The 24,198-nt window shown below is 36.6% G+C and overlaps 1 protein-coding gene across 3 annotated transcripts in view; it reads left to right on the top strand.

The window, feature by feature from the left end:
• The window catches only part of atat1 (alpha tubulin acetyltransferase 1), a 51,306-nt gene extending 27,445 nt beyond the window's left edge, over positions 1-23,861 (top strand). Inside the window, exons 9-14 of one of the 3 annotated variants that reach the window (XM_061966782.2) lie at positions 2,944-3,018; positions 4,480-4,687; positions 9,497-9,615; positions 13,729-13,814; positions 17,284-17,368; positions 22,727-23,861. In XM_061966782.2, coding sequence (XP_061822766.1) covers positions 2,944-3,018; positions 4,480-4,687; positions 9,497-9,615; positions 13,729-13,814; positions 17,284-17,368; positions 22,727-23,000 — 847 coding nt within the window. In that variant the 3' untranslated portion in view covers positions 23,001-23,861. The remainder of the gene's footprint in view (positions 1-2,943; positions 3,019-4,479; positions 4,688-9,496; positions 9,616-13,728; positions 13,815-17,283; positions 17,369-22,726) is intronic. The other 2 variants (XM_061966784.1, XM_061966783.2) reach the window with 2 other exon arrangements.
• The last annotated feature ends 337 nt before the right edge of the window (positions 23,862-24,198 follow it).

The raw sequence follows: 24,198 nt of genomic DNA, 5'->3' as shown, positions 1-24,198 counted from the left end.
TGCATGTACGAATCAAAATAAGAGAATAGAGAACAATTTGGAACTTATTGACTACAAATTTGGACTACAATTAAACAAAAATGGCAAATTCGCCTAAAGTTGTTTGGGTAAACCTCTACGGAGATATTCATTGACATACAATAACTGTGGCAAAATATGTCACAATCGCCTCAAATTCCACATTGAGAAAATGCCTCTCTTAAAAAGAGTACAACAAAATAGTGGAAGTTATTTTTGCTTGTAATGAGCAGAAAAGAAATCTGCCAATGGAATTTCAAGTCAAAATTGTCTTGGCAAGATTTCTTGAAATAAGACATTATATTCAAGCTTTAAAAACTGAAAGAGGAACTGCACTTTTTTTTGGAATTTTGCCCATCGTTCATAATCATTATGAAAGACATGATGACGAATGTTTTTTGTTTTTTTTCATTTTAAATATTAAATATTTGTGATCAACAGTCCTCTTACAATGAAGCCATCGGGAGTTGCTTTATTCTGCCTGTAAAGCCCTTTAAAAAAACATACAAACACCTCCATTAACGTTTTATATACATTATGTAAGTATATATGTAATGTAGTAACAAGCACATTTATAATAACATTTAATATTTATGTATTTTGCTAATTTTAAGCATACACGGCGCATTAATTTCAAAAACGCATTACAACGTTCACATTTTTGGGGTATGGTATGCTCTTTATTGTCATTGCAGAAGTACCGGGTACAACGAAATTTTAATTTTCACCACAAACCCAGCACCTGGGGATAGGTTGATTAGCAACACTAAATTGGCCCGAGTGTGTGAATGTGAGTGTGAATGTTGTCTGTCTATCTGTGTTGGCCCTGCGATGAGGTGGCGACTTGTCCAGGGTGTACCCCGCCTTCCGCCCGATTGTAGCTGAGATAGGCTCCAGCGCCGCCCGCGACCCCAAAAGGGTAGAGCGGTAGAAAATGGATGGATGGACCACAAACCCATTCCAGATTAGACAAACAAACATTGTAGATAGAACAGGAACTGTGATGGGTAGCCAGTTAACGGCACCCCGTTAAATGTGGGAAAAGGGTAGACGCTGGAGAAGGATGAGTAAAAAAATAAAAAAAAAATAAAAAAAAGTCGACCTCAGTTGATCTCCTACCCTCTTATGAGGCTTGGGCCGAGAAAAAAACTTGTACTCCAAACTCCAATCATTTGTGGCAACTTTGGGGTACCTGGAATGGCAGCCAGCATCTTCCAGTTTGTCGATGCAGTACAACGCTTACTCCAATCAGAAGATGTCCTGTTGTTATGATTCCGAATAGGTAGATATTGTCAGCGTCCTCGACTGAAAGGGTCGCCAGGCACTCCAAAGAGTTTATGTGCCCAGCAACAACCGTTTCGTCTAGACACACAGGTTCACCTGAACCCGAGATTTTGTCAATTTTCTTTAGAGGCCAGTTGATCAATTCCATTGTTTAGATTTGGAGAGCAGTGCAAAAAGAGGCAACAAGAAAGTTAAGACAAGACAAAACAAAGAAGCAAGCAGGGTGGACACGGAGAAGGGAGGTAGTGCGACTGTCTTTGCCAAAAGCCAAGAGATATTATTTTTACACTAAAAAAACTGATTTCTACTCACTGCAGAATTTATGTGAGCCAGCAAACATTATAAAATATAACTTACTGTACAATGTCTGCTGTCATTAGGATGCTGACAGCGAGGATGTTCATATATTCCCATTACGATGAAGAATGACTCGTATTCCTTGCGAAGAAGAGGGGTTTGGAACCAAGCGTCTTTTCGTGTCTAAATGGCTGTCAAAGTGGACCAACATGTCAGAATATGTCCTCATTTTCTACTATCTAGATGAGAGGTATGATTTTATGATCTTGAAAAAAGTTTGAAGAGCAAGGAAACAAGAAAGCAGCTGATCAGTCGATCGTCTCAACATTGGCACGCAAGCTCGTGATCATCGCGTTGCTATTGTTTGTCTGCGTCACACTTATACTAACAATAATTTTGGCGGTTTTTGGATTATTTTTATTGGGTTTTTTCGGCGGAATAGAGGACCTCCCATTGGCTCTGCTGTAAGTGGACTTTTATTTTACTTCATTTAATGTTTAGATTGCATTAGAAAAATACATCCCTTGTCGTGTCTTAGCCTTATCCCTGCAGCTATAGCCGGCCTTAACAGCAGGCCTGGCCGACCTGTCTGACAAGCCTGTAAATGTGTTGGTCATGTATGATGTCTCTTTGTTATTTTTGTTTTGTGATGTGTAATGTCTATTGTTTAAATGTACGGCAGTGGAAATGAATTTCCCCAACGGGGACCAATAAATCTAAATCTAATCTTCTAATTATTTTGAACGATAGGCAAAATTCCAAAAAAAAGGGGCACTTTCCTTTTAAGTGATCTTGAAATTAGCAATTAAAAACGTATTATTAGTTATACCTACTCATATTGTGAAGTGTTGTCTTCTAACAAACTTGTGATGCTCAAAAGTAGTATTTTTTTTCCTCAAAAGATCTATAGCCTAAAGACAAGCTCGTATGTGTCACTGAAAATTACTATTCAGGGGATTGTGATTTGTTTTAAGTTTGTTTAGATATTTTGACTCGAAATGAGAAGTACCAATAATTGTCACACACACTAGGTGTTACTTGGTGAGATTGTGAGTTTTTCCAGTGCAAGCGAGGCAAAAATGTTTCATTAATATCGCCATCACGCATCCATGATTTGAATTCAAATTTTCGGAAGTTATAGGTATCCCAGATACACAAAAACAGGTGCCAACAGGTAAGAAAGGTTAATTTTGCATCATGTGATCCCTTAATGGTTGGTTCACCACCAGATACCTTTTGACCAACATTGCGTAGAAGTAAAAGTAGCATGTTAGCCACTTTGTATGACTCACTTTCAGGCTGTATTCAGAATTGTTAAGTGTTTCAATGTATTCTCATTCACAGTGGTCCAGTTGAGAAAAGTTTCCCTAAGAAAGCCGGACGGCGAGATCAAACCTTACTCTATAATGGAGAGAGAAGGTAATATTTAGTAGTTATTACTTGACAAGTTTTTGCTACTAGGTTCAGTTTTAGCTGTGGACTTGGCATAAGGAAATATATTGCAAAACAGTGGCACCTTGGTTTTCGTTAGTAATCCGTCGCAAATGGTCCAACAAAAACAAATTGTGCGTAAACCGAAGCAATTCTTCCCATAAGAAATAACGTAAATCTAATCAATCTTTTCCAGACACCCAAAATGTTAACACTAAATACATTTTATAAAGAATAAAGATAGTTTTACATGCATACAACTTTGCAAAGTACTGTACATATAAATGACAAATTAACATTTAACGTTCACCTTTATTGAAGACTCATGTTAGCAAAGACGGTGTTGAGAGGAGGGGAAAGCCATGACACAGACACCATAGTTCATATTTTGCTATGAGTACTTTATTGAATTAAACAGTGTTTCTCACCTTCATTTTGCTTTCCCTTTTACAGTGGTACTGATTCACCAGCGCATAGGATTCTTTGTTTAGACACTTAATTCCGTGAATTGATAGGCAGGCGAATGCACTGGTTTGTTACGTGTCATATTTGGCAAAAACCTTTCCTAGAAAGCCGAAGCTAACAGCAAATTTTTCAGTTTGGATTAAATCATTATAATTGAGCTTTGAATTATTTATTCTCGCCTTCCTCAATTGCTGTTTGACTCTTAATGAGCCATATGTAATAATGTGAAATGTTTCCCTGTCAGTTCGAATACACATCGACATACAGGCTTAACGGGCATATATTTCCACCGTTAGCCTGTATGTCTGTGTCATTGACCGAGCTAGCATGCTAAGCATTACACTAGCACCATCACACTAAGCATTCGTTGCACGAACATACTAGACAAGACCATAGACTGTATTGGACAATATAGTTTACGTACAAAATGTCCATTTCCATTTAATAAAGTAATAAGAAAACATAAATGCCTGACTTACCTGTCAAGGAGGAAATTAGCAAGTTTCTTCTCCGCCTTCAATCATCTCCATCTTTCAAAGGCATCCCCGATACAAATCCTTGTTTTGTTCCTGGATTTGTCATGAATAAGTTGAGAATCGTAACGACGCCTTTTAGATTTACTAAGGTCTGACATGTTTAGTAACTTTACCAGTGGCAGTAGCCAGACAAAGAGGGCGGTGCGTAACTGGCAACCTGGATGTGACACACTCACGGACTTTCTAATTGGTCAAACGGTGAGGGCGGGACATCGAATTGAAAACAATAACAAGGCCGTAAATCTAATTTTGAAATGAGCATATCTCGGCTGAACTACTGTTATCAGTTATAGAGGTATTGGAAAAGAACATGATTTATTTATCAGGGCCATTTAATGATGACTTGACGTGAAATTATTACATATGGCTCCTTTAACTCATGCTAGGTTAGTAATGTAATTATTTGAATAATACAGTCAAGTCTTAATTTAATACAATTCATCAACAGTGGTACGTCAGGAGCAGAGGACTCTTCCATGGCCGTTTGCTCCTCCTCACTCTCCCCAGCGGTCGGTATTCTCCCAGTACTCCCACAGTGTGGGATCGTCCCCCACCAGGGTGCCACCTCAAGCCCTCGGCGTGCCTGTCCCTGGGATAGACAGGGACCAGAGCCCGCACTTTCCTCTCATCGAACGCTGCAGAGCAAGAAGCACCAGGTAAACAAATTACTGCATGGGTCATCCGTGACAACTGTTTTTAGCAAATGTGTGGTATTCTAATGTGTTTTTTCTATTTTACAATTATAAAATAGTTTGAAACATTCATTTAATAGATGTAAAAGCAAATATTAAAATGTACTCTAATTCGTTTGACTAAAGGAACAAAATACAAAACATAAACCCCCTTGGAAGTAATGATTTTGAAATAAAACGTAAGAAACCTGCAAACTTTTAACAGGTAATTCTGCAATAATTAAAATGTCAAATGTAAAAAATGTTTTTTTTATTAAATATGAAATTATTATATAATGGTTTATAACAGATGTGTCAAAACTTTCCAATGAGTGCTTCAAAAGAAGTTTGAAGAATGTGGGGTCACTTTGATACATTTTGTATTTACTTTTTCACCTATGATATACCTCATCACGCGCCCTAAAATGTGGTGCTGGCAACATTATATGGGGATGCTTCACAGAGGAAAATAAGGAGATTTTTTATTGAACAATTTATTAACTAAAACTAAATAAATCTATTAAGTGAACTGAATTATATTTATATGGTGACTCAAAAGCGCTTTACATAGTGAAACCTCTACATCTTTAAACTATATTCAAACCAACCTGGAACGCTGAAGTTGCTGGCACGGCCGTACCAACTGAGCCACGCTGCCCCAAATACATGAACGCACACAAAAGCTCAGAAAAGTGTTACTGGTAACAGTTTAAATGTGAAAGATACCCATCCCTAGTCCAGATGTGCCATCCTAATTTAGACACATCCATGCAGACTCAGGGTGTGAATACTTATGTCAGGGGTATCCAAAGTGTGACCCAGGGGCCATTTGCGGCCCACAGACCGAGTTTTAATGATCCGTAGCATATTGTTGGAAAAAAAATAACAGTGAAAATGTAAGAAAAAAAGAGGAAGAAATCTGAAATTCTAAAACCAATAATTAATAATAATATATTTACCGGTAGTCATTTATAACGCAATGTGTTGTCTTTAAATAATATCTGTTTTTAGCTTTTTTTTGTAAAAAACATATCAAAATTGAGAGGAGCCAGATGAGGTGGTTCGGGCATCTGGTCAGGATGCCACCCGATCGCCTCCCTAGGGAGGTGTTTAGGGCACGTCCGACCGGTAGGAGGCCACGGGGAAGACCCAGGACACGTTGGGAAGACTATGTCTCCCGGCTGGCCTGGGAACGCCTCGGGATCCCCCGGGAGGAGCTGGACGAAGTGGCTGGGGAGAGGGAAGTCGGGGCTTCCCTGCTTAAGCTGCTTCCCCCGCGACCCGACCTCGGATAAGCGGAAGAAGATGGATGGATGGATGGATGGATGGATATCAAAATTGGCTATCATATACAGCCATGGCCAAAAATATTCGCATCCCTGCATTTCTGTTGGATAATGCACCACTTCTCCCAGAAAATTTTTGAAATTACAAATGCTTTGGTATTCACATGTTTATTTATTTTGTTTGCACTGGAACAAAAAAAACAACAACAAAAACAAGCCTAATCTGTTATTTTACACAGAACTCCAAAAATAGACTGGAAAAATTATTGGCACCCTCAACTTAAATTTGGTAGCACACCCTTTGGAAAAAAATAACTGAAATCAATCACTTCCTGTAACCATCAATGGGTTTCTTACACCTTGCTACTTTTATAAACTGCTTCAGGTCTCTCAGATTTGAAGGGTGCTTTCTCCCAACTGCTGTGTTTAGATCTCTCCGCAGATGTTCGATAGGATTTAGATCTGGACTCATTGATGGCCACTTCAGAACTCTCCAGCACTTTGTCTAAAGCCATTTTTGTGTGCTTTTTGAAGTATGCTTTGGGTCGTTGGATCGAGGTTCTTTACCCACAATTCTAACAATTCTTTGTTGCAGGCTTTCATAAATTGTTCTCTTCCGTCCACGTACAGGGAGGTTAGCTACAGTGCCATGGGCTTTAAACTTCTTGGTGACATTGCGCACAGTAAACACAGGAACATTTAGATCTCTGTAGATGGACTTGTAGCCTTGAGATTGTCCATGCTTTTCCACAATCTTGGTTCTCAAATCTTTTGAGAGTTATTTGCTCTTCTTTCTTTTCTCCATGCTCAGTGTGGTACACACAACACAAAGGTTGAGTCAATGTTTCTCCATTTTAACTGGCTGCAAGTGTGATTTCTATATTGCCAGAACCTGTTACTTGCTACAGGTGAGTTTAATTACAAATTAATGGAGCATCACATGCTTAGAATACAACTATTTCTTACAATTTTGAAAAGGTGCCAATCATTGTGTCCAGTCCATTTTTGGAGTTCTGTGTAAAATAATATAAGATTTGGCGGGAGGGTTTTTTGTGTGTGTGTTGTTCCAATGCAAACAAAATAAATAAACATGAGAATACCAAAGTATTTGTCATTTAAACAATTTTCTGGGAGAAGTGGTGAATTATCTGACAGAAATGCAGGGATTCAAATATTTTGTATCTGAAATATTAGAAGCTTTTGAAATAAAAATAAAATTAAGTAGAAATATAAACAAGGTTTAGTTAGTTAATTAAAAAATAAAAATACTAACTTATGAATTAGTTAATTTGAAAAATTACAACAATATTAACACTAATGTGTAACTAAACATTAATATTTACATACAGACAGAATTTTTGACACAATATGTTATGCTGCTATACAATGGTATTTTTATTATAATTATTATTATTATTATTATTATTATCATTATGATCATATTCTTATAGGGGGGAAAAAACAACAGTAAAAATATAAGAAAAAAGAGCAAAAAAAATCTGATTGTAAAAGAAAAAGCTGAAATGTTTTAACTAATAATTGATAATAATATACCCCGTTATATATAATATAATACATATAAACATATAATACAAAGCTGACACAAAGTGCTGTCTTTAAATATGTAAAAAAAACTTTTTAATTAAAAATTATCAAATGGCTCCCTACATACATTGACTTTTTAGCATGCAGCCATTGCGGGAAAAAAAAAAGGTTTGGACATCCCTGACTTATGCAGTCATCTACTTAACTTACCTAAGTAATTAAAATGGTAGAAATCTGTTTTTACTTTGACATGAAAGGAGTTTAATTCTTAAAATTTCAAATCCAAGGCAAATAACGTAAAGCATTAAAAGGCTGAAATGTGCAGGGTGAGTGAATATTTTTTACAAGGCGTTGTGCAAGCTTGGGTTGCTTCTTGGTGTTACATCTAAAACAATTTTACTGTTTCGTCCATTTATTTTTAACCCACAAGGGGACCAGTTTGAAACTTGGCAAGTTAGATTTGTTAGGCTGCATGCTTGTATACTCCCCAATCCAGGTGCAGCATGCGTTTAAATAAGTGGTGCTTGAGGGCAGATATGTTGGAGAAATATTCTGGTTACTGGCAGTCCAAGAATTCCATCCATCCATTTTTACAGGGTGCGGGTAAAATGGAGCCTTTTATGGCTAACTATAGGGAACTGTACACCCTCACAGTAAACGATCACAGGTGTCAAACCCAAGGCGCAGTGGCCAGATCTGGATCATATTATATGGCCCGCGAAAGTCTGGAAATAATATGCGTCAATAAATTACTTTATTTTTTCTTACTCCATGCAATTGCATATCTTTTAAAATATCTTGTCAAAATAAAATAAATACTTAAATCCATTGTTCTCAAACTGTATTATGTGGGCTCCAGTTAGTGGTACGCTTAATAATCACTTGACCATCATTGAAAACGAGTTTGACACCGGGCTATTGACAAACAACCATAACAAACTCACATTTATACCTATAATCACCCAGTGGGAATCCATTATTGACACTTTTATACAAATGCCATTTAACATGAACTATTTTTTTCTTCCCTTTGTATGGTCTAAACTAGATGAAGTGTATACAGTAACAATGTATTTGATAGCTTATTTTCTATGCACACATTGATCAACTGGTGTGTCATCCACTTTCAACAAATTGCTCCTCAAATAGATGCCTTATGGGAAAAAATAGGAGGTCATCACTGCAAGTGCAAACTACCGTATAGACATGCTGATACATCTAGACATTATTTCAGTAAAGTAAATTTATCTCGCTAACAAAAAAGCAAACACATTTTTAAATAGATCCTTCTTGTCTGTCAGAAGGGCATTTAGTTATTAAGTATCCAAAATACACATGAGGGTTTAAAAGTAAGTAAAACTATTGTATTTGATGTTGTTTATATCAGGGACTCTTAATACTCCCTAACATTACAATACAGTCACATAACTAGATTATTTCATCATGAATATTTACAACATAGTATGTCTGCCTCACGGTCAGGAGTTCCAGGTTCCAATATCTCTTGGATCATTTATGTGAGATAACATGTTACCCCAATGCTTGCATTGATTTTTTCTGATTACTCCCCAAAACAGGTGTGTTAGGTTACTGTAAATGGGGACTCTCAGTTGCAACTGTAAATAGAAAAACAAGTGTCAATGTGAATTGTTGTTTGTCAATGGCTGTGACTCAATTCGCAAGCTTCTGCACTTACAAAAAGCTTTTTGAGTATCTAAAAGTATGTCAAATGCAGTGCAGTCAGTATCCGGATGTTGCACTTACAATGGCCTAAGTGGTGAATGTGTACTGATGGAGACTTAATGCCTTTAATAATCGCCATCTTGACTAAATAAAGGAGACGTGGGTAGAAACTTAATATAATGGTGACTGAGGAGCAACCTGTAGCGCTGTAAAGTAGGAAACAGAAGAACCAGCAGTGGGTAAATCCATCCATCCATCCATCTTCTTCCGCTTATCCGAGGTCGGGTCGCGGGGGCAGCAGCCTAAGCAGGGAAGCCCAGACTTCCCTCTCCCCAGCCACTTCGTCCAGCTCCTCCCGGTGGATCCCGAGGCGTTCCCAGGCCAGCCGGGAGACAGTGGGTAAATATTTGGATTATTATTTCTCGTAAGTACGCGATAACAATAATCGATTTGTCAGATTTGCATACTCAGAAATGAAAGACAAAGGGTACACAGTACAGAGTACTTACTCAGGTGTACTAGCAGAAGGGTTCCAATGGAAAGACCGTCATTGACACTATTACACGGTCAAACTTAACACCCTTAGGGACTCTGTGTGCACAGTGTACAGTCATGGCCAAAAATATTGACACCCCTGCATTTCTGTCAGATAATGCACCACTTCGCTCAGAAAATTGTTGAAATTGCAAATGCTTTGGTATTCACATGTTTTGGTATTCACATGTTTAATTATTTTGTTTGCATTGCAACATCACAAAAAAGCACCCCCAAAAAAACAAATCTATTATTATTTTATACAGAACTCCAAAAATGGACTGGACAAAATTATTGGCACCTTTTCAAAATTGTAAGGAATAGTTGTATTCTAAGCATGTAATGCTCCTTTAATCTGTAGTTAAACTAACCTGTAGCAAGTAACAGGTGCTGGCAATATAGAAATCACACTTGCAGCCAGTTACAATGGAGAAAAGTTGACTCAACCTTTGTGTTGTGTGTACCACACTGACCATGGAGAAGAGAAAGAAGAGCAAATAACTCTCAGAAGATTTGAGAACTAAAATTGTGGGAAAGCATGGACAATCTCAAGGCTACAAGTCCATCTCCAGAGATCTAAATGTTCCTGTGTTTACTGTGCGCAATGTCATCAAAGAGTATAAATCCCATGGCACTGTAGCTAACCTTCCTGGACGTTGACGGAAGAGAACAATTGATGAAAGACTGCAACGAAGGATTGTTAAAATTTTGGATAAAGAACGTCGATGCACTTTCAAACAAATTCAAGCTGACCTGCAGACACAGGGTACAACACTGTCAGCTAGCACTATCCATCGCCATCTCAATGAAAAGGGACGGAATGGTAGGAGACCCAGGAGGACACACAGACATAAAAAAGCAAGACTAGTGTTTGCAAAAACTTAACTGAGGAAGCCAAAATCCTTCTGGGAGAACATTCTGTGGACAGATGAGACTAAAGTGGAGCTTTTTGGTAAAACACATAAAACACACTGTTCACAGAAAACAAAATTAGGCCTTCAAAGAAAAGAACACCAACCCTACAGTCAAACATGGTGGAGGTTCACTGATGTTTTGGGGTTGCTTTGCTGCTTCTGGTACCGGATGCCTTGACTGTGTGCATGGCATCATGAAAACTGAGGACTAATATAGGGCCCAGTGTCAGAAAGCTGGGTCTCCGTCAGAGGTTATGGGTCTTCCAGCAGGACAACGAACCAAAGCATACTTCAAAAAGCACACAAAAGTGGCTTAAGACAAAGCGCTTGAGAGTTCTTAAGTGGCCATCAATGAGTCCAGATCTAAATCCTATAGAACATCTGTGGAGAGATCTAAAAACAGCAGTTGGGAGAAGGCACCCTTCAAATCTGAGAGACCTGAAGCAGTTTGCAAAAGAAGAGTGGTCCAAATATCCAGTAGCAAGGTGTAAGAAACTCATTGATGGTTACAGGAAGCCATTGATTTCAGTTATTTTCAAAGGGTGTGCTACCAAATATTAAGTTGAGGGTGCCAATAATTTTTTCCAGCCCATTATTGGAGTTCTGTGTAAAATATCAGATTTGGCTAAACATGTGAATACCAAAGCATTTGTAATTTCAAAATTTTTCTGGGAGAAGTGGTGCATTGTCTGACAAATGCAGGGGTGACAATATCTTTGGCCATGACTGTATACAGTAAAACTATTCAAGTGTACTGACAGAGGTATTCATTGAGATGCAGCTAATATGTGCCCTGCAGAGTGCAAATGACTGACCACTAGTCCAAAGCCTACTCAGTGGCCTTGTGGTTAGAGTGTATGCCCTGAGTTCAAACCTCAGCCGAGTCATACCAAAGACTATAAAAATGGGATCCAGCATCAAGGGTTGGAATTGGCGGTTAAATCACCAAAATTATTCCTGAGCGCGGTCACCGCTGCTGCTCACTGCTTCCCTTACCTCCCACGGGGTGGAACAAGGGGATGGGTCAAATGCAGAGAGTAATTTCACCTCACCTAGTGTGTGTGTGACTATCAGTGGTACTTTAACTTTAACTTTAAAGTGTTCCTGCCTCTTGCTTGAAGTCAACTATAATAGGCGCCAGCTCACCTGCAATTATAATGAGAACAAGCAGTATAGAAAATAATTGGACGGATGCTTGAATTAGCGTTGTAGCGCATTAATGGGCAACAGCTTACTCTAGACTAGGGCAACAGTTTACTCTAGACTAGGGTCTTCATTGTTTTCCAAGCCAAGGCCCCTGAACTTGATGGGAATTAATTGCTAACAGGCGACTAGTACTGCTAATCGCTAGCTGGCAACTAGTGCTGTTGATCGCTAGCTGAAAACCAGCATTGTTCATTGCTACCTAAAAATTAGCGCCGCTAATTGCTACCTGGAAACTAGCACTGCTAATTGCTAGCTATCTTATCTGATCACCAGAATGTTATAACTATTTATTCATAATTTTATTTTAAACCTGCAAGATACAGTGAGTAGGGTGGCTATGCCAATGCCAACTATAAACTACACTACAGTGTGTTGGCTCAATGTAAATGTGTATTTAAAAACAAAAAATTATGGAAAATTGTAGGGTAATATTTTTTTTTTTAAGTCTACTAAACCAAAAATTTCACAAACTCCCCCAGCAGTACCTCTGCAAACCCCCTAGGGGTCACGAACCCCCTTTTGTAGACCTCTGATCTAGACTAATCTCCTATTTGTATTTAGTTACATTCTATGAGTCAAGGTTTTATCAGATTCTCAGATTAAGATGTTTAAATTGGGCGTACCTATGTGGCGTTATTCAATTGTCTTATTATTATTTATTATTGTAATGCTCCTTCCATCAGCAGTTATATTGGTACACTGGGAGAAATATACATTGACGAAGAAATGCCACATCTATTTTTGAAACCAATACATAGTGAGTTTCTTCTCCTTATTTGTTTGTCCAATACACTGCTTTCTGTAACTCTGTCGCTTTCTCTTTTCCTCCACTTCATTTATCTGTTCACCCATCCTTTCAATCTATTTTCTTTTCAATTCCCTTCCTGATTGATTCACTGTATCATGTTTGTACAATGATCATTATATGCTTATAATGATGACTAGTCGCCTTAATAGATCTGAACTGGGCTTCAATTGACCACATTCTAACTGGCACTGTTGTCTCATAAAATAAAAATAAATGGTGCTGTGTCTTGATAGACTCACCATGTTTGTACGACACAGGTGGAGACTGTGCTGGCATTTGAATAGTTATTTTACTTGCATAAAATCCCATTTGCCCTTATAAAAGAACATTGTTGTTATCTGGCCAGCTAAAAGAGATCTGTTGTGCCTATTTTCTTTGCATTAAACTTGCTTCCAAAAAACGGTATACAGTATGAATTAAGATGCTTCTATTACAGTTTGTATGTGCCATCACCATCTCATGCTGTTATGTTTGATCCTTAGTTCTGCTTTGTGATATTCATTACATACACTCAACAAAAAAAATGTACGCAACAGTTTGGGTTTTCCTCCCATCTTTCATGATCTGACTTCAAATATTGAATTGTTTTTATTTGTACACAAACCAGCTACTCGAACAGCTCTTTCAAAAACCTGTATTTGTACAAAAACAAATAATTTCAGCACAAACTGTCTCAGAGAAGCTCATGTGTATGCTCACCGTCCACATTGGGGCCTCGACCTGACTGCAGGTTGTCTTTGTAACCGACTTGAGTGGGCAATTGCTCACATTCCAATAGCGTCTGGTGCTTTGCAGACGTATTCTCTTCACTGATGAATCCCAAGTTTCCCTGTATGTTTAACGTATGATTTAGATCTTTGATGCAGATAATAAATGATGGGGGAAAAAACAAAAGTGTTGCATTTTTATGTTGAGGGTATTTCATGCTTTTTAAAATTTTTGTTTTTCTTTTTGCTTGCATTTTCCTCTCCCCTCATAATTCCTTTTCCCTCTCTATTTGGCCCCACTTTTTTTTCCTTCTCATCCTCCTTGCTGGCCTTTCTCTGATAGCCAACGAGGCTCAATTGCCAGAGGTGATCTGCACAGTCGCTACATGGACATCAAATCTTTGGGAAAGCGGGGAACACCTTTGTCAGGTAAAGTTTGTTTGACGATCTACCGGGCTAATTGTTTGGATCAGGAAAGAAGAAAACAGGATCTTTTACAGTGATTTCCACATAATGGCAATCTATTTGGTGGGTTTGCCAAATATCAAGATTACATCATATCATTTGCATAATTGGCAATGTACGTATGTTTTTTTTTGTTTTTAAGTAATCTTGAGTAGTTAGAGTTATCGGCTAAAAAGGGCATATAGTACAACTTGTAATTGATAGTGTTCTCATAATGTCTTCTTTAAATACTAGTTTGAATTAGAGGTGTTTCACCTTTATCAAAACGTTGTCACCGCAACTTTCTTTGGTCCCATGATGAGTTTTTTTACAGTCGTACACAATAAAAAAAAAGTAGAGTCACTGGTGGGATTCTTTTGCCACTGGAATAAGATGCTGTCAAAACTAGCAAATTGACTAGTTTGTTAATACTTAATATGGTATATTGCACAATAGCGTTATCATGACACAATCCTTATTGTTGGCAAAATGTGACAAGGTCCATGAGTAACTTCCACTCTTATATCTGTCGAGAAGATTAAGATCCACATTATTGATAATATTTTTACTAATACTTTTGAAACAATACCACAAGTGGCCTGCTAATATCCGACATCAGTGATCATCTGCTAGTTTTCATAATATATGACGGAAACTACAAGAAGAGGAATATGGATTGATTTGATTGACTGATTGAGAAGCTTATAGAATTTAATCCATGTAATGCTTTAATAAGGCAAATGGATGGCACAAAAAGCCAAAATGCTTGTTTCCATTGTGGTCCATGACAAAAAGACTTCTCAAAGAATATGTACAGAACAAAGTATGACAGCTCTCAAAAATTATCTGAGAAAACAGAGTTGGGACAATGTCTACGCTGAAAATGATGTAGATCATGCATATAGTATTTTTTTTTAAATACATTCGAGATGCTTTATGACAAACAAAACACTGTCCATTGAAACAACTTAGTAAGAAGCACAATAAAAATATCAACAATTGATGACAAATGGACTGAGAAATGCTTGCAAAAAGAAGAATACACTATATAGAACATTTATAACACAAAGATCTACAGACGCAGAAAGCAAGTACAAAACGTATAAGAATAAGCTAACTGGCATACTACGAACATGTCGAAGAATATTACGGTCAATTATTGGACCAGAACAAAAACAATATGAGAGCAACATGGTGCATCCTAAATAGCATTATTAAAAATGGTGCTAAAAAGGACTATTCTAAATATTTCTTAGATGAAAATGTAAAAAATGACAATATGAACGAAGTAGTTGAAAGCTTCAATAAGTACTTTGTGAACATTGGACCAAATCTGGAGGAAAAGATTCCAGATCCTTTCTTTCTTATGTGAAGACTTCAACATTAACCTCTTGAACCCTAACAAAACAAAAGTACATAGATGACTTTATGGACAAAATGTACACCCTGAGTTTATATCCTAAAATCACAAGGGCCAGCAGAATCTCAGGATACAGCGCCACTTATTGATAATATTTTTACTAATGATTTTGATAATAATACTACAAGTGGTCTGCTAATATCCAACATCAGTGATCATAATCTATGACGGAAACTACAAGAAGAGGAAAAGATTGCAGATCCCGAGTCAGTTGAGGACTTGAATGACACCATAGATAGAAACCCCAACTCTATGTTCCTAGGAGTGACAAAAGAGGAAATAATCAATATTGTGAAAAAAGGTAAATCCAAGACCTCAACTGATTGCAACGAAATTGATATGAAAACGATAAAAAAGGTTATTGAAAAGATTTCAGAGCCTTTAACATATATCAGCAACCTATCATTTCAAACAGGCAAATTCCCAGATAAAATGAAAATTGCAAAAATCGTACCGATTTATAAGACTGAAGACAAACACCAGTTTACAAACTACAGACCTGTTTCTATACTTCCACAATTTTCTAAAATCATTGAAAAACTGTTTAACAACAGATTACACAAATTCATAAATAAAAACAAAACACTCACAGACAACCAATACGGATACCGAGCCAACATCTCAACAACAATGACATTAATCGAAATAACGGAAGGGATCACAAATGCACTAGATAGTAAAAAATGTGCTGCAGCAGTGTTTATGCATTTAACAAAAACATTTGACACAATTAATCATAGCATCTTAATAAACAAATTAGAACGGTATATGGCTTCAGAGGGTTTGTCTTGAATTGGATAAGAAGCTACTTAACCAACAGGAAGCAATACGTGAAGATAGGCGAACACACTTCCACAGAGCTAAAAATATCTTGTGGCGTACCTCAAGGATCAATACTCGGACCAAAATTGTTCAATCTCTATGTAAATGACATTTGTAAAGTTACAAAGGACTTAAAGTTAGTAGTATTTGCAAATGATACAACTGCATTTTGTTCAGGAGAGAACACACAGAAGACAATACAAATAATAACAGAAGAAATTAACAAATTAAAAAGATGGTTTGACAAAATCAGACTATCTTTGAATCTCAGCAAAACTAAAATAATGCTATTCGGTAAAAGTAGAAGGGAAAGTCAAACACAAATACAGATAGATGGAGTAAATATCGAAAGGGTCAAATAAAACACATTTTTGGGCGTAATAATAGATGACAAAAATTACTTCATATTCTATACTGCTAGCTAGTGTTACCATATCTGAGTTATTGTGCAGAAATATGGGGAAAACAATTACAAATGTGCGCTTCATTCACTAAATGTGTTACAAAAAAGATCAATTAGAATAATACATAATGTTGGATATAGAGAACATACAAAACCTTTATTTATTAAATCACAATTATGAAATTCAACGATTTGGTGCATTTGCAAACAGCTAAAATTATGTATAAAGCAAACTGTAACCTGCTGCCCAAGAATGTACCACAATTCTTCTCAACAAAAGAGGAGTAATATAACCTTAGAGGAAAATCTAATTTAAAAACATTTGTATGCTCATACAAAGAAATCAACAAAGCACCAATATGATTCAGTTTAAGAGACTGTTCAAACTACAAGTGTTCATAAAGTACACAGAACAAGAATTATGATGAACATCTTGGACCCCTTTTTTTTAAATTTTTAAAAATATTTTTTTAATTGAGACAAAGATTATTTATGTATTTAATATTAGTATGCTTACTATGGTATATTATTTATTTAATATTTATTTGTTCACTGTTCTGTTACAGAGAACAAGGAAATTGGATAAAATTGCTATGGTATGAAAACGGGTAGGATTAAATTAGCTCTGCTTCTTCCTACTCCTTTTCAGACGTGCTGTAATGAAACAACTGGAATTGTGTGATGCATTACCGCTACATTGTATCGTATGCATGTTCGAAATAAACTGAACTGAACATTAGCCTAACCTTTATATACCAAAATATTTTGCTTTGAGTACAGTCATCTCCAAGTCACCTGTGCCCCCTCAGGTCTCAGATGGGGAGGAGAACGGCCACACATACTGGGGCATCCAGAAGCACACAAAGTGGCCAATCTTCCTATACCACAGAGCAGGTATTTACACTCTTGGACTCAACATCTTTTTGAGACACTGTTAAACAATGCACAGGTAGATAAAGCTTCTGGGATAAAAACAAAAAATAATGGCCAAAATATCTACCGCACTGACCAAATTGATACATTATAGTGGATTCAATTTGATAAAAAGATGGTTTCATAATCATCTCATAGGCTGCTGCGTCTGCGGGGTGCCTTCAAACAGCAAGCGTGTTGCTATGTGATGCACAGAGCAGTTCAATACGGTATGCCGATATGATTATCAGCAAAAAAAATTATACCAATGGAATCCGATATCATATTTGTAATCGGACATCTCTAATTAGAATGTATGTCAGTGGTATGTCAAAATATGCATACAGTTTCAATAACAGCTGGAGGATGCCCTGAGGGACACATTTTGATTGTTTACAACATGGGTTGTCAAAGTTAATTCAGTAATAATGTGTTAACTACAAGTCCCTTTAACGGCGCTGATGTTATTAACGTGCACGTGTCCTGACTCCTTTTTGATCTTCGGTCCATTCTGTAGCGTGGGAAAATGTAATGGCGTTCAGTTACTGCTGAGCCACAGGCTCAAAAAAAAAAGCAGAAATGCACAAGGAAAAGGGCACATTATAGAAATGCCAGATTTAAAGCCATAGCAAGTCGTTCCGCCCAGCAAGGCAAGACTATTTGATTTTTGATCGCCATGAGACGACATCATTGATGCAAACGCCTGCTGGCGCGCTTTGCAACTTGCAAACAAAGAGGTGGAGCTTCACTTCCGTGTTTGGATTACGGTTGAGGACTTTGATAACATAAAATGTGGATTGTTACACTAACTGCTTTAGTAAGATGGAATAAAAGCTCAGCAGAAAAGAAAGGCAGGAACTCTGGAGTAATTTTTTATTGGAGACTTTCACGTCGTTAAAACATGTCAAGACACCCCTTTGCATACCAATCACATACTTCCGGCTTCACGAAAAATAGTGTTACACGTCACATCCGGTCTTACCACCATAACAAAATGAAAAATGTCTTACATTTCCATCATGCTTTGTCAAATATGTTTTTGTAATGTTATCTTTGATATTTATACCGAAATAAATGTTTCTGGCAGGTTAAAATAAGGTGCATGTTCTTTTATAACCTGTTTTGATTGATTACAGAATGTTTAGCAGGCTGAATATGACATTTTCTAGTTCAGTTCAGTTTATTTCGAACATGTATACAATACACTGTAATGCATCACATATTTTCAGTTGTTTCTTTACAGCACATTCGAAAAGGAATGGGAAGAAGCAGAGCATATTTAATCCTACCCTATTGTATATCATATCAGATTTATCCCTTTTCCTTATTCTCTGTTAGAATAAATAAATATACCATAAATAAGTCAACAAATATTAAATACCGGTACATAAATAATCATTCAAAAAAATGTTTTAAAGGTTTAAAATGTTCATCATAATTGTTCTTCTTTGTGCTTTGTGAACACTTGTAGTTTGAACAATCTCTTAAACTGAATCCTATTGGTACTTTGTTTGATTTCTTTGCTTAATTAATCTATTCTATCATTTAATTCTACATACGGATATGCTAAATGTATGTGCATACAAACGTTTTATGTTAGATTTTCCTCTAAGGTTATATTACTCCTCTTTTGTTGAGAAGAATTGTTGTACATTCTTGGGTAGCAGATTATAGTTTTGCTTAGTACGTCATATTAGCTAATTGCTAATGCACCAAGTTGTTGAATTTCAATATTTTTGATTCAATAAACAAAGGGTTTGTATGTTCTCTATATCCAACATTATGTATTATTCTAACTGATCTTTTTTCTAACACAGTTACTGAATGAAGCGCACATTTGTAGTTGTTTCCCCATGTTTCTACACAGTAGCACCATTGAGGTGTAGAGAATATGAAGTGATCTTTGGTCCAGAACATTTTTGCTTTATTCATTATTGATATGTTTCTTGCTATTTTATGTTGAATATTTTTACATGAGGTTTTCAGTCCAAAAATGTTTTATTTTACTCTTTTAATATGTACTCTATTTGTGTTTGACTTTCCCTTCTACTTTTACCGAATAGCATTATTTTAGTTTTGTTGAGATTTGTCTGTTTTTGTCAAACCATCTTTTTAATTTGTTAATTTCTTCTGTTATTATTTATATTAGCTTATGTTTGTTCTCTCCTGAACAAAACACAGTTGTATAATCTGCAAATGATACTAGCTTTAAGTCCTTTGTAACTTTACAAATGTCGTTTCTACAAAGACAGAAGAATATTGGTCCTAGTATTGATCCCTGAGGTACGCCACAATATATTTTCAGCTCTGTTCTCCTATTGCTTCCTGTTGGTTAAGTAGTTTCTTACCCAGTTCAAGACCAACCTTCTGATTTCAGACCGTTCTAATTTGTTTATTAAGATGCTATGATTGATTGTGTTAAATGCTTTTTTTGTGAAATCCATAAACACTGCAGCAGCACATTTTTTGCTATCTATTGCATTGGTGATCGTTATTTCGATTAATGCCATTGATGTTGAAATGTTGGCTCTGTATCCGTATTGGTTGTCTGTGTTTTATTTTTATTTATGAATTTGTCCAATCTGTTGTTAAACAATTCTTCAATAATTTTAGAAAATTTTGGAGGAACAGGTTTGTAAATTGGTGTTTGTCTCTTGTCTTATAAATTGGTACAACTTTTGCGATTTTCATTTTATCTGGAATTTGCCTATTTGAAATGATAAGTTGCTGATATATGTTAAAGGTTTTGAAATCTCTTCAATAACCGTTTTTATCGTTTCCATATCAATCCCGTTACAATCAGTTGAGGTCTTGATGTACATTTTTTCACAGTATTTATTATTTCCTGTTTTGTCACACCTTTGAGGAACATTGAGTGGGGTTTTCTGTTTGTAGTGTCATTCAAGTCCTCAACTGACTCAGGATCTGTAATATTTTCCTCTTCTTGTAGTTTCCATCATAGATTATGATCACTGATGTTGGATATTAGCAGACCACTTGTAGTATTATTATCAAAATCATTAGTAAAAATATTATCAATAAGTGGCGCTGTATCCTGAGATTCTGCTGGGCCTTGTGATTTTAGGATATAAACTCAGGCTGTACATTTTGTCTATAAAGTCATCTATGTACTTTTGTTTTGTTAGGGTTCAAGAGGTCAATGTTGAAGTCTTCACATAAGAAAGTTATTATTTGACTGATTTCAATAAAAGTTGCCTTAATCCAGTTCTAAAACGTATCAATGCTTGACTTCGGTGATCTATATATACAACTGATCAGTACGTTTTTGCTTGTTTCATGCCGTATTTCAATTATTATACATTCTAAAATATTATCAATAGCTAATGACATTTTTTTACCACTTTGTAGTTTAAGTTCTTCATCACGTACACAGCTACTCCCCCTACGTTCTTGTTGGTTCTGGTGATATAATATAGTACATATCCTTCCAGTTCAAAATCCATTTCTTTTTTAGCATTTATCCATGTTTCTGACATAGCAATAACTTTTCAGATGGAAATATAATTTTATTTAAAAATAGAGAGGGTTAAAACATTGCCATGCAGAGATGTGAATATCATTAACTTATACAACATGTAATGTACAGAATATCAGAAGCATATATTCAGGTAGAAAGATCACAGATTACATTTCAAACACCTTTGACAATCCACATTATGTGTTATTAATGTGTGTAACTGATATCTAAACATGATGTAGCTCCTCCTCTGAAGGCAAGTGCTTCGACAGCAGGAAAACAAGTTTTGTATTCCTACAAAATACAAAGTCTGGCAAGACACCAACACACTGCAGGTAATTTCATTGTCATTAAAAGCGTGATTGTCCATTTTGTGTTGAGCTGTTTAAAAAAAGCATCATGTTTAAAAAAAACATTTCATTAGAGCGAACTAATTGTCCAGTCATGGTAATAAAAACAAAAAAATTGTCTGACTAGGGTCCACTTATTAATGATGAAAAAATTATATCTGTCTCCGGTTCATTTTGAGTTAACTATGAACAAACTGCGATTAATCGCAATCAATTATTTTAATCGTTTGAAAGCCCCATTTAAAACCTATCTATTTATGACTTACCGTATTTTTCGGACTATTAGTCGCAGTTTTTTTCATAGTTTGGCCGGGGGTGCGACTTATACTCAGGAGCGACTTATGTGTGAAATTACTAACACGTTACCGTAAAATATCAAATAATATTATATAGCTCATTCACGTAAGAAACTAGACGTATAAGATTTCATCGGATTTAGCGATTAGGAGTGACAGATTGTTTGGTAAACGTATAGCATGTTCTATATGTTATAGTTATTTGAATGACTGTCACCATAATATGTTACATTAACATACCAGGCACGTTCTCAGTTGGTTATTTATGCGTCACATAACGTACACTTAATCAGCCTGTTGTTCACTATTCTTTATTTATTTTAAATTGCCTTTCAAATGTCTATTCTTGGTGTTGGATTTTATCAAATCCATTTCCCCCAAAAAAATGCGACTTATACTCCAGTGCGACTTATATGTTTTTTTCCTTCTTTATTGTGCATTTTCGGCCGGTGCGACTTATACTCCGGAGCGACTTATACTCCGAAAAATACGGTATCTTTTTAACACGTAGTGTTCACACTTTTTTTCACAGAGGGCTGCATACAGAAAAATTGAAGGCGGCCTCTTTGATACATTTTGTACATTAAAGATGCCAAAATCATACCGATGTAGGTGGATATCTGTAAAACAGACTGTCTCGTACATGCTAAAATCCTTCACTGTTGCCATTTCAAATACAAAGTACTGTATACAGTAGTTCTAACGTATATCTGTCAGTAGACTCGATATGGAAGCACTAAAAACTACAACATGACTGACAGGGTGGAGACGCAGTCGAAGGGGCCTTGGCTCCAGCACATAAATAAGACAACCCACAAAACGGCGCATTCTAAAGCGACGGTCAGAAAGCAGCTTGAAAATGGTCTGTAAATCAAAATCTATGCAACATATTGACCAAAGAAACACTATCACATGTCATGTCGACCACAAGGAAGTGTTTTAAAAATGTAGAAAACAAATCTAAATATGACCCCTTTAAGACATTGTCATTCCGCAAGACAGGGGCATGGGACCTGCAGGCTGTCAGCTAAAAGCTCGACACACCCAACTTTTCTAAAAACAGACGCTAATTCAAACCACAAGCACCTATATTCAGAGATTCTAAATATTCAGAAGCATCAAAGTCTCACCTCCAAAGCCCATGGTTTAAAAGGTAGACATTTTCATACTTATGCCCTACCTCTAATCCTTCCACTACCCTCAAACTGTCACATAGGCTTCTTACACGGCCACCTCTATCCACGTCCAAGAACAATGTCGTCTGCTGCCCAACATTCCTAAACAACAGAGGGCTACCACACCGCGGCACAGGTGCTGAGGTGGTTGGTCTTAAAAAGGATGTTAAAGCACCAGAGGGCGCTGCAGGAGGCCTGTTGGCGAAGAAGCAAGCTAGAAGCAGCAGTGGGTGCTCTTGGACTGTGGGAAACAGCTGCTGGTCTGCCCAACAGGTGAAGCAGATGCAGGTATACAGGAGCACATGTCCATGGTGATGGCTGTGGTATATGTACTGCATATATGTAATGTCAGCTTGCCACTGTTCTGAAACAGAATAGCATTCATATGGTGTTCATTGCCATAAATGCTTGGTTTGCACACCAAATTGTAGTCAATAATTGTTAAATACATGACGTCACTAAGACAGTAAGACTGTTTCCTGCTCAATTAGAAAACCCTGTGCCAGTTTTCTTTCACTCTGTGGAGTAAAAACAGACGTAAGAGCAGTAAGTGGTGTGAGTCAGTGTTGTACCAATTTACAAATACAAAAGTACAAAGTGATAGCATGTGGAACATTATGTGCACTCATAAAAGAATGTGTGAGTCACAAAGAACCATGGACATGCCCCTTGATCATTCACAAGCTGAACTCGGCCTCATAGCTCACAATAGTAATAATTCTTACAGGGCAGAGGTGACCTTAACTATCAAGAGACATTTTGCCACCTTTTCCACTAAAGAAAAATAGTACAGAGCAGTGAGATGTAATACAGCTTATAAACTTGTGAAAGTTTTGGCATTTTTATTTGTTGTTTTTTTACAATCAGTCCTTGTGAAATGAAATTATTTTTCCTTTTCTACTTTATTTTTTGGCACATATTTATAGTTACCTTACCCAATGGGTGTCACACTCGAGAAGCTAAACTAAACACACAGTTTTACAATCTCTTTTACTTGACTTCCTTTCACTTCATTCATGGCCTCACAGTCAAAAAATTATACAACTCTCTTTAAAAATTCCAACTTTTCTCACTTCGGGGTAAAAAAAAAAACACAGAAGAGCAGACAACTGAACCTTGGCCAAGAAATATTTTTCAATAAAGTACTTTATTTTTTCTTACAAATGTATTTGTCCTTTCATTTTCGACTAAAATAAATTTGTGTATTGCATGCAATTGCATATATTTTAATAATGGAACGTGGCTCTTACAGTAACAAAAAAATGCCTGCAAAATCCTGCAGGAACTGCCAATCATTTTAATACAGCTCTTGTTATGGATCTCATTTTGTGACGTTTTTTTCAACATGTTTACATCTGTAGCTCAGACTCTTCCTTACAAATAGCACGTTGCAGTTTAGAACAATAAGAAGCAGATGTTACACAACCTCCCTGTAATTCACAGTCAAGTTTACACAGATATTCAGGAAACTCACATAGTACTTTGGACTCTTTTGCTCTTTGCAAGGAGCTCA

This window comes from Nerophis lumbriciformis, linkage group LG11, assembly GCF_033978685.3.
Source record: "Nerophis lumbriciformis linkage group LG11, RoL_Nlum_v2.1, whole genome shotgun sequence".
Taxonomy (NCBI): domain Eukaryota; kingdom Metazoa; phylum Chordata; class Actinopteri; order Syngnathiformes; family Syngnathidae; genus Nerophis; species Nerophis lumbriciformis.
The sequence above is the reverse complement of the archived record's forward strand: the minus strand, read 5'-3'. Positions and strand labels throughout refer to the sequence as shown.